Here is a 12,198-nt window from a genome sequence, read left to right as displayed (position 1 = left end):
CAATGTTTTTGGCTGGTGATAATGGAGTCTCAGCGTCTTTCACCGGACTAGCTCGGTTTGGTTCTGCCGGTTCAGCATCAGGTGCGGCAGGCTCAGTGTCTGTTGGTTCATCAGTGTTTTGGCCTTAAAGGGGCGGTTCATCAGAGGCGGCTTCAGGATGAGGGCCCTCCGGTTCACAAGTCTGGTCCGGGTCACCTCTTGGTTCTTCTTCAAAAGTGGCTGGGTCTTCGGGTGGATTGTTGACCCGAGCTTTCTTGCTGGGTCTGGCTTTGGCTCTGCAGGCAAAATTAAAAAGAGGGTTAACATTTTATTCCATATTTACAACACATTGAGAGGAAAGGTTACAAAGCTTACCCAGCCACAGTTTTCAGAGGAGGGAGTTGAGTTGCTGTCGATTCACCAGAGGATGAGGGAGGTGTCACCTGATAATTCGAATCAGATGGATTAAGAGGTTGTCTGAAATAACCTGCCTTGGGGTAAGAATTGTCAGGAGTAGGAGAGACCTTACATTGGCGCTTCCGAACTGGGGTGTCAGGTAAACCGGTTGAAGTAACCTGTTGGCCACTGTGCCGGGTTGTCCGGCGAGCTTCATGCTGCTGAGTCTTCAAAATAAATGTTGGATCCAAATGAGCAAGAGCATGAGAAAAAGCTTACTTTTCGGACTGCTTGACGGTTTTTTTGTGTTGGCTTAGAGTCTGAACCGGAGGAAAGGGTAATTACCTCTACATCATCAGCTTGACTGCCTTCTGCGTCCTCCTGAGGAAGATCATTGTTAATGAGATGCATGAAAAGGGAGCCAAGTGAGTCAAGTTCTACCTCAACTTCCGAATCATCAGTATCATCATCAAGTTCCATGTTGATCTGGTCAGCCGTTTTCCATTTTGACGTCCGTTTGACGGCTTTGGTTTTGGGGCGAGATGGTTTGACCGCTTTATCCCCAGTTGGCTTTACTGCTTTTTCTACGAATTTTCGTTTCCAGAAGGGATCATCACCCTATACATACATACACAGAAGAAGGATTACAAGTTGAACAAATTAAAGATGTCAAAGATGAAAGGGAAGTATAGTACTTACAGCAGGCGGTCTGTTCTTAATATAGAAGGGGTTCAGGCCGGTTTGACTACAGACTAGTTCCGATTCATTCAAAATTTTCTTTACACCTTCAGTGACTTCTTCATTAGTCACTTGAATGTTGCAATGGCGTTGAGGGTCGTCAACCTCACCGGTGTACTCACACATTAAACCGGGACGCGGCTTAGCGGCAAGATGCTCCAAGATATCCAACAGCGCACGAAATCAACACTTGTTAAACTATTGGCCATAAAAGCCCGGAGTTTGGCGAGTTGAGGGGCATATTTCGCCCTTTCTGCGAAACTTAAGCGTTGCGACATCGGATGGGTGTTGGAAAGCCGGTGATCACGAAAGCCTGGGAGGGGATTCTCATCTTCAGGAGAAGTGTCTCTGCAGTAAAACCAAGCCTAGTTCCATTCCTTTGGGTGGCTATGCAGTTTGGCATGAGGGAATTCAACTTCTTTTCGCTTCTGAATTGAGACACCACCAAGTTCAGTGTTGGGGCCATTTACAAATTCTGTGCGCCGGTTTAAGTGAAAAACGTCCCGGAACAGCTCCGCAGTTGGTTCTTCTTGTAGGTACACTTCACAGAAGACCTGGAAGTTGCATAGATTGGATACTGAGTTGGGCCCGATGTCTTGAGGATGGAGTTGGAAATTGGCAAGCACATCTCGGTAAAACTTTGACCCTGACGGTTTGAAGCCACGGCTTATGTGGTCAACAAAGACCACCACCTCACCCTGCCTTGGGGTCGGAGGATTTTCTACTCCTGGAACTCGCCATTTAATTTCAGTTTTCTTAGGCAAGGAGCCGATGCTGACCATATCGTTCAATTGTTCCTCAGTGACCCGGGAACGAGCCCAGTTGCAAGCGGTAAATTGTTTGGCCATTGCGAAAAAAACAAGCTGGAAACGAAAGGCCGGTTTATAAATCACTCATGATGATATACAAGATGCATTGGAGTAAAAGATATACTGATATGTGAAATTGCATAAACCGGAGACCAATGCAATAATGGGTAAAAAGGCAATACCAGAACAGGGGTACCCAGACACTGTTAAACCGGAGTATAACTATGGAGGTAAAAGGCTCCTCTGGTTTATCAGAGGGCTAATGGTATAGATTGCTTATACAAATTTAAACCGCCTATATTGGTGTGAGGAGTACAGATCCAAAAATACCAAAGTAAGGGGAAACAGATTTCACATAGTTATAGGAAAATTTTGGATCTAAGGCATGACAGAAACTAGAATATATTCAGGTTCAAGCTTCAGATATTTAGACAGTTCAGCAGATTTAGATAAGTTGTTCTTCGTATAAAGAGAGAGTCTAATAAGGAGAATATGATTATGGCTACGGTCGCGCAAGGATAACAGATCCAACCTAGCCTGGGATGCTACAGAGAAGAAAAGAGAAGAACAGCACTGAGTTTTTCAACGAACTCCGACGAGCAGTGAAACCCTAAAAACAAGATCTAGGGTGGAAGGAAAAAGGGTTACCAGTATCACAAGAACGGCGGAGAAATGCCGCAGTATTCTGGTGCGTTCAGGATGATGCAGCGGCCGGGGTCGAAGCAGAGGCGACGGTCGACAGTGGCGGCGGAGCTCTGGAGGTTGAGCAGCGCAAGGAAGACGACGCGAAGAGGCACGAGGGGGAAAAAGTGAAAATGACCCCTCGGTCTTATTTATAAAGGCAAGGGATAGGTGTCAGGCGCGAAAATCGAGGAGCCAAAACATAGAAGAGAGGCGGAGCTGTCGCCTCGATTGTCGGAGGACCATTTAATGGAGATGTGTCATTCGTAGTTTTACAGATGACGTCACGACAGTTTACCATGATCTGAGAAGATGACGTCACGGCGGTTTACCAAAGTATGAGAAGATGTGGAAGACGAAGTTTTTACTAAGGATTGACATGAAACCTGTTTAAATCAATCTAGGGCCTAATGTTGGGGATATTACTACTGGACGTAAACCGGCCAGGAGTAGCCGGATTAACTTTATGAAGATGTGAAGATGATGACGCTTTACGAAGGCCCAAGGCCCAGAAGTGAGTTAAGGCCTGTAGATGTAAACCGACTTAATCATGTAACTTGCTTTGTAAGATAGGAAGTGTAGAGACCGAACCGGAAACGTTTATGATCCGGCTTCAGGACTCTGTAAAACGGCGGGCACCACCCATGTATATAAGGGGACGACCCGGTAGCGGTTCAAGGGACAGACAACAACTCGAGAGTCAGACAAAGCGGATTCGCTCCTTGGCCTTCGAAACCCTAGCAATACCAATCACAACTAGACATAGGCTTTTACCTTCCTCGAAGGGGTCGAACTAGTATAAAACTCCCTGTGTCCCCTTGTCCGGTTTAACCCCTTTAAGCTAACCCGTTACGATGGCTTCACGACTAAGTCCTTTCATAAGGACATCTGCTGTGACAAACCCACGACACAGACCATCCAACCACATGATTTTCACCATAGTGTCAATGGAAGATTTCAACCTCCCAAGGAATCAAACCAATAAAAGCAACATACAAATATGCAACACTAACATGAACTCATCAAGATCAAATAATCTAACTCGATAGGGACATAAACCTCGTTAGCTATATGGTAGCACCAACGAAAAGACCACAAACACACCATGGAACACCACTAGGCAATGACAAAGTGCACAAAGTTCTGATGATCCGAGGCCTTTTAACACCAAGATGACAGCCGAAGACGAGGAGACCAAAGATATCTCCGGCGACTGATGTTGTTCCTCATACCCTAACAGGATGCGGCCTGTCATCGAACATGTGGCCCATTCATCAATGGAGTTCTATTTGTGGGCCAATTAAAAGAGGACTGGTCAGCCACCCCGTAAACTCTGTAAGTCACATCCCATATGTCTAGGATTCGGTGTGTGAGAAATGTCGTCAGAGTTAAGCTATTTGTTGGTTTGATCATGAAAACAGAAATGATGCCTGGAAACAGATCATTTTCCACCCCACAAACTTGCATCGGGAAAAGAAAAAGGAGCGCGGAGGAAAAAACTGCAGGTTTATTCGACTCAATTGGGAATCAAACTCAGGCTGCCAATTTGAATGCCACACACGTTAACCACTAGGACAAGCTCACTTTGTTGATTATTAGAGGAAACAACGTTATTTGGCCCTTCTTTTAATACAAACATTAAACATATAGTAGTATTATATGCCAGCTATAAATTATTTGAATAAAGAAAATAGAAATTTGAAAAAGCATTCACAAAAACCACGAATTGAAAGAAATCGAAATTTTGAAAAAGGTTTGTACCGATTGAAAAAAATTCATCTATTTTGAAAAAAAGTTCATCGAATTTGAATCAAGTTCATCGACTCTAAAAAAATGCTCATCAATTTGAAAAAAAGTTCATAGACTCTGGAAAAAGACTTTACCAATTTTAAAAAAGTTCATTAAATTGGAAACAAAAATCAAAGATTTTGAGAAAAAGTTCATATTTTTTCCAAAACTGTCATCAAATTTGAAAAAATCAACAATTTTGAGAAAAAATTCACCAAATTTGAAAAAAACTTCATCTAGTATGAAAAAGGTTCATCAAATTTGAAAAAAAAAATCATCAACAGTTGAAAAACAATTCATCAACTTCGCAGAAAAAGCTCATCGAACCAGGAAGAAGAAAAAAAAAGGAAGAGAGAAAAAAATAGAAGTACTAAAAGAATGAGAAAGATGAAGAATATCAGACGAGGTTGCATGGCATGGTGGGTAGTCCATTACGGGTCGAACTCTCCCCGCACACACTTCTTTTTGAGTGTTTGGAAACCGAAGAGAAGAACCTACTCCCTCCGTCCAGAAATATTTATCATTAAAATTGATAAAAGAAGATGTATCTAGACATATTTTAATTCTAGATACATCCTTTTCATCCATTTTGATGACAAATAGTATTTTCGAACGGAAGGAATACATATTAACACAGATAAATGGGCCGGCCAGCTAACGCGGCTGCAGGCGCCGGTTCGAATAGGGTTTGCCCCTAATCCAAAAGGTGCTGGCAGCCGCTGACGTCACGCCTGCTTCCGGGAATGATGGCCGCATATAATTTCTTTCTGTACTGTAGCCTGCAGGGTGGCCCATGGCATGCGCGCACGCGTCCCCTCCCAGCCACTATGATATCAGCTGCGCTCCACACAGCGAAGCCCGGAGGCGAAAAGGGGACCGAACAAGGCGGCCTCCGGACCGCCCGTCGATCCTCCCCTCTCACTGGGCACGGCAGCCCCCCTCGCATCCTCCGAAATCCCCCATTCCCCGGTTCGTTCCTAGGTGAGCTTCCACTTCCACTCCTGCACATTCGCTGGTTCTGTTTCGTTGCGCGGATGAAAATGTCCATTTTTTCTGGGAAAGAAATGGTTGTCAGGCGCTTGATCTGTGGCTCATGGTTGCTTAGATCCGAGGCATTGGGGGCATCGACTGGTGGGATGGAACCCCTCTTGCATTCCGCCCATCGCTTGTCTGTCCGTCCGTCCGTCTGTGTGGTTTCTCGAAGAGGGATTCAGAATCACACACACTGCTTTCCTGTAGTTTAGTACTGTACTTTGTGTTGGTGATATTAACTACGGCTGCTCCGGATTTTCCCCAATATAAGGGTTTCAGTTATCATGTCAAGATGCAAGGGGGTTTCACTTGCTCTAATAGTCGATCGCCGAGAAGCCTGAGATAATCCGATGGTTGAAAGTACAGTAGTAAATTCCTTGTTATTCAGTTGGTACAACAATGATTATGGGTCTGACAGTAAGATGCAACACTAAGTGGGTATAGTATGACTAGCAGCGTTCTCTGCTTGCGCAAATCTAGCATGATCCGGCAATGTTCTACCTGTTCCCTTTGTCAGGTTCTCATGAGCATGGAGGTGCTACACGATACAACAGGGAAGAAGGAAGCGGTTGTGTACTATATGGACACCCCTTTACCATATGCAATTGAAGAGAATTTCGGGGGATGCTTCTTTGAAGATGATGTTGATCTTGCACAAGTTCTTCAAGATCAGGTTTCGTGCCGTTCCCTGTTCATATCTTATTTGGCTGTGTCCATCATGTCCTGGCTTGCGTGTTGTTGTCGTTGCTCCTGTTAGTTTGCATTAGAAACCTCAGTCAGTTATTCTATCCTAGACATTTGTCCGTTGGGGAGGGTATGATGCTGCAGTTTTCTGTTGTCTTGTGCATAGTAATCTCAGCCAAATGTTTTTCTATCCAAGGGCCAAAGCTGTTCATTGTTTTATGTCAAGCTTGACCAGGTCTAGTAATATGATGTAGACCATTTCTAGTGGATCATATTGGTACTTAGGTAGTTATCTTAAATCACACACCATAAAAATGATTCATCTTTCATGGCATTTACGATCCAAGGGCCAAAGCTTTTCATGACATTTACACTGCAAAATTACAAGCTAATTGCTTGTCGCCAGATCCAAATGGGTCATTGGTTCACCAAATGACCAAATATGTGGAATCTTCATTTGAAGTGTTTAGGCGGAATTGATATGTTTTTCTTGTTTGTAGCACAAACAGTGTAGTACAAAATATGACAGAAAATTCTCATTAATTTGCCTATTGTCACACTCTGTTCAGGAAATAGTGTATCAATTAATCCAAGGAAATGATGGAAGTGGTTCATCTAGGACTCATTCAGATCCTAGTTCTAGTTGTGGCCATCCACGAAAATCGAGTAGGCGAAGATTAAAAAGAGGCGCAAATTATGAGTCACAGCTAGCTGTCGATGAAGCTTTAGCTAGAGACTTGCAGGCGATGGAGGACCAAATTGCTAGGGCAACGATAGATGACAAGAAGAGAAAAGAAGGTGATTAGTTGTCTGCTGGTACTCTTCTATATCTTGCAACTCAATATGGTACGACTTTTAAATGTTGTTAAAACACCTGTTTAGGAAGAAAGCCTGTAAGTTCTTCAACATCCAACAATGGCAATACTTCTGTTAGCAGATCTTCTCAGGTATTTACTTTCGACAGCTTTGATTCTACAGATTTGCTTCAAATAATCTATTATATAACTAAAACAATGAAGATAAAGCCACCTTGTTATTCCACATAGGCTAAATTATTGGTTCGTTAATATATGGTGGGTCCTAATTATAACGGAGGAGATTTAAAATCTAACATCAAAGCTACATGCGTACATGTGTTCGCATCCAAACACTAAAGCTAATGTCCGACTTGGCCAGAAGTATTCAGATCGTATCGGAGTTGTATTGGCTGATGTCATGAAATAATCAAATGGGAAATCTTTTTGCTTTGTATATGCTTCACACGGATCATGACTAAGGTATATCATATTTGTGTGGCCTCTGGCTCGGCAAGACAGACGTGGTGGCAATTTTCAAATTTGCATTAGTTTACTTTAGCTGTACACCTTTATTAGTGGAGAAAAACATAGATCTATCTACGCATAAAGTCTGGAACAAAAAGTAAAATAGTTATATTTATCTGATTTATCTGTGAATTCAACGTAAAACTAAAATGTGGAATAAAAATAAAATACAACTAAGGAACAAACAATACCTACGACCCTCAACACGCTTCGTTCTTACACAGATGACATCCTAGAATACATGCAGTAAAAAAATTCTAACTCTGGGTATACATAAAAAATAATATTTACATTAGTCAAGTAAAAATACTACCTCCTCCTTCCATGTATACATGGCCAACTAGTCTTGTCTCAAATCAGACCTGTTTAAGTTTGATAAGTTCATAGAAAAATATCAGCATCTACAATGCCAAATCAATATCACCATATCTATTATGAAGTATGTTTTCGTAATATATTCATTGGGTGCTGTAGATGCGGATGTATTTTTCCTACAATCTTGGTCAAATTTGAATAATTTTAACTTGAGAAAAGATTAATTGGCCTTGCATAAAATGGAAGGAAGGAGTATCATTTTGCGCAGATCTTCTTTCATAATACTACACTTACAGTTTTATAATGTGCATTCATATGAAATATGATCATCAATGTTGCGTGCTGAAGACCGTGAAAATTAAGGCGTGAAAGAGTATTAACACCATAATGAAAATTTAGCGACGCAAATATTGTGCCGCACCTGCTAGTTATATTTTATTTAATATGTGCTTTCCTCTATCTTGCCACTGTAGGTATTAACGGAGGATGGAGTTGATCCTGATAATATGACTTATGAGGTGTGTAGCATCAAGTGCTTTGTGTGGCCAGTATATTCCCTAATGTTCCATCAAGGGTTGTGCCCCACTACCAGTTAAATTTTTGGTTCCCTGATATATTATCTCTGAAAGGACTCTTGTAGTCTTTGATGTGAATCGTGGATAACAAGTGTATAGATATTATCTTGTTTATAGTAAGTAGTACGAAAAAATAAAATATACATCCGTTTGTTTCGACATCTATTAAGCTATGTTCTATATACATAAAAATGGGATACTACATGCTATACCTCTTCAATTTTTGAATCACTTTTGTATTACAGGAACTACAACAATTAGGGGAAACTATTGGGACTGAAAGTAAAGGGTTGCCAGAAGATGTGATAGCTCTCCTTAAGTCTTCAACATACAAAATTGGGATATTCTCAAGAAAGGAAAAACATGATGAGTATGTCCTCAAACCGTCACTTTTTTATTGAACATGTGATATAAATTTGTGCATAATTGTCATGGACAGCTATGCACAAGCCACTCGCCATTTTACCCCAAGAACCTGCTTCACTGATTAATCTATTGAGTAGTATCTTTATAATCTTAAGGTTCATCATATGACATTGTGCCAGCATGTGATGTTCCTAAGGTGGCGTACTATTTTCTATGTATGCTGTAAATGCTCATATCAATCCATATTTTAAGTAGCAAACTATATAAATATCCTCTTCTGTTAATGTTTAAACAAACAGATGTGTCATATGCTGTATGGCTTACAAGAACCGCGATAAGCTGACTACATTGCCCTGTCAGCATCAGTACCATCGAACTTGTGTTGCCAAATGGTTGAAGATCAATAAGGTAAGCTACCTTGCATTCGCAGCTTTTGTCATTGATGAGTATTGCTTCCACAGGAACTTCTAGGGATTGTTGTAGTTTTCTGTGAGTGTGCGCAGATTGCTACTTGCCATGTATTTGTTTCCTGGATCTTTGTTCATTGTTAAGTTCAGTCAGGCGTTAGCTCAGAACCCTTTGTGTACTTCCTGATATGTATCAATGTATGTCAAGTGCGGTTTATTTTTCGTCCCGATAGGAAGGGAAGTTACGGCTAGAAATCTCGTAGATATAGTTTAGAACAAATGATGGTGCTGGAAGAAACAGCTCACCTGATTGTTCATGATAGGGGAGGGGATGTCTTGTATTGCTTGCTGTTGGTAGTATGACCGTTTTCGTTTACTGTATTGTCTCTTAAGATGTTTGGCGTCTGACCAGCCTAGTTCAATTCGTTGTGCTGCGTTGACAGGTATGCCCCGTTTGCAACAAGGAGGTTTTTGGGTCGTGACAGCAAAGACCGTAGATTCACCCGACGGCCAATGCCGACATGCTTAAGAAACGTTGTCGCTCACGCAGGCCGCGAAAAAGGCAACGCAATGTACTCTTTAGTTATCGTATAAGATGAACTGGAGCTTCTGTTGCATCACCAGCAAAATAAAGAAGGTAGATGCACATGTTGAGTTTAGCACTTTAGCTGTTATTATGTGACTTGGAGTAGTAATGGATTTCCCACGGGTTCCAAGCTTGGCGCCTCACTGTATCGCACCATACTGTAGATTGTGAGTACCCGTGACCTATTCCCTGAAAAAAGAAAAAGTGTAGTGGTGACCGTTGGCATGCTTCCTCTGGGTTGCCTCTCAGTATTGTCTTGTTCCATGGCTTGGATTGGATAAATAAATCTATGGAATCGGACCTTGTCTGGGCAGTTAAGATTTTCTGGATTTTGACTTCTGAACCAACCTGATGGGACTCTCTTCTTAGCTACTCTCTCCGTCTAGGTGTGTAAGTCATTCTATAAAAACCAAATAATCCCAAAACACTTAGGCACCATACATTAATTTCCTCCTCGTTTCTTGTTTTGTGGCATATCAACCAATAAGATATGTGGGCCGTGCATGCTTTTAATGACTTGAGACTACCAAACATAACATGTAGTGGTTAGTTCATTGCATGCAATGCTATTAATTAGCAAAAAGACATTAAATTTTCTCGTTTTCCTCTCCGCCTTGATCGCGATGCACAACGTAAGATGAGTTACACACCTCAACGGAGGAAGTACTCAAGGCAAGGTAGGAGTAATCCTTCCATCCGTATATCAAATGGACATATAAGTATGTTGGAGAAAAGGGGACAAGCATGACGTTCACCGGAATAAAATTCCACACACGCAACAACCCTAGTAGGCAGTAAAATACGGCTTGTCCATAATTGGTGGCCACATAGTACAAAATTTCTGAGCTCATTGGCCTAGCTCGGACTAGATATTTTTGCTGGATATGTACGGGTTAGTTTTTTTTTCGGGTTGATGTGCGGAGTAGTTAACTTACCTGGATGATAAGTACCACACGATGCGTGGCACTCTGGCCCTGACGATTTTCGATGGCAATTCTAGTCACGCAAAGATAACAAACCCAGTGACACAAGTTTCTGTCAAAAATAAACTAAAGCATGAAAGTTGTTATGCTTGTCAACTAAAGTTGTCATCTTCAGATAACTAAACTTGCCCTCGAACGTTCAGAGTTGTCATGTGCTTGTACTTAACGTTTGACACTTATCAAGGTCCTTAACTTAACGGTTCATAAGGATTCAATGAGCAAGCACCTGGATGGCCCCAATCTCTTTTTCTCAGTCCATCAGCAATCCATAGTCTGTTCTAGATTAGTGTCAAGGTGCGGCTTGCGGATGCATGAAAGAAACTGCACTCCATATGCAGACTTGGCCAGCAATCTTGCATGTAATCTCATCGGTCCTCGTCCACAGAGTGATGTTTTGAACCTCAGTCCAAAGAGATATGAAGGAATCCATCACGACAGCAGAGTTAATCCTCCGTAAACCCCTCCTCCAATTCCATGAGCTTAAAGCCTCTTTCACTGTAATGCCCTTATCCCTTGAGAGCCCCAAAAGAGCTGACACCATTTCCATTGGAGCTTGCCCATCTGGCCATCTATGTTTCTAGAAACTCACTTTTTCCCGTTCCAAAAGCCTACGTAATTTTATTATACTTGCTCTTATGCCTGCTTGCGGTTAGTGCACTACTAAGAAAAGGGCTATAGATAGAATTGACACTAATGACGCACCAGACATGTGGTGCGCCATTACTATATACTAATGGCGCACCATCTGTTAATACGCCACGCACCAGGCATACGGTGCGCCACTAGTAACAAAATGTTTTTTTTCATTTTTTCAAACATACTAATGACGCATCCGGGCAGAGTGCACCATTACTATATACTAATGGCGCACCAGCCATAGAGTGCGCCACTACTGTATTTTTTTTACTTTTTTGCAAAACTACTAATGGCGCACCGTTGCATAATGCGCCATTACTAGTTTAAACTAGTAATGGCGCACTGTGCCACGGTGCGCCATTAGTATAAAAATTATTTTTTTTTACTTTTTTGCAAAACTACTAATGGCGCATGTCTATGTGATGCGCCATTAGTATGTTGGGTTACTAATGGCGCATGTCTCTGTGGTGCGCCATTAGTAACCTGGGACCAGCTAGATATTTTTGGACAGCCACACCTACACACTCACTTTCCCCACTTCATTCCTCCCACCTCCTTCTCTAAGCTTGTCGGCTGCCTCCTCCTCCTCACCTCATTTGCACCATAGACTCATCAAAATTAAGTGTTGAAATACCTTTTTTGATAGGTAAGTAAGGGGAAAGCTATCTTCATGTTGAAGATCAACTTTTTTTCTCCCTAACTCGCTCCAACAACGTGCACATGCACTTTTTGTGGCCTAGCTAGATCTATGTATGTTTGTGGTGTTGCATATGTTTGTGGTGTTACATATATGTTTGTGTTTGCAGGTACCGGTATTTGAAATGCGATAGTTGCCAATATTTTGCCGGAATGTTGATTCATTTCCGTTTCGGCGAGAATTTTGGCACTATGCATTATTTTT

The 12,198-nt window shown here is 41.9% G+C and overlaps 1 protein-coding gene across 1 annotated transcript; it reads left to right on the top strand.

Annotated features, from left to right (window-relative positions):
- The first annotated feature begins 5,191 nt into the window (after window positions 1–5,191).
- LOC123190028 (E3 ubiquitin ligase BIG BROTHER-related) lies at window positions 5,192–10,003 on the top strand. Its single transcript, XM_044602574.1, has 8 exons — window positions 5,192–5,372; window positions 5,941–6,096; window positions 6,677–6,905; window positions 6,990–7,054; window positions 8,218–8,262; window positions 8,565–8,689; window positions 8,985–9,093; window positions 9,536–10,003. Exons 2-8 carry the CDS (start codon window positions 5,947–5,949, stop codon window positions 9,572–9,574), a joined length of 762 nt encoding a protein of 253 aa, XP_044458509.1. The 5' UTR covers window positions 5,192–5,372; window positions 5,941–5,946; the 3' UTR covers window positions 9,575–10,003.
- Window positions 10,004–12,198: the final 2,195 nt, after the last annotated feature.

The sequence above is a fragment of the Triticum aestivum genome, chromosome 2A (genome assembly GCF_018294505.1).
Source record: "Triticum aestivum cultivar Chinese Spring chromosome 2A, IWGSC CS RefSeq v2.1, whole genome shotgun sequence".
NCBI lineage: Eukaryota > Viridiplantae > Streptophyta > Magnoliopsida > Poales > Poaceae > Triticum > Triticum aestivum.
This window is presented reverse-complemented; position numbering and strand designations above follow the sequence as displayed.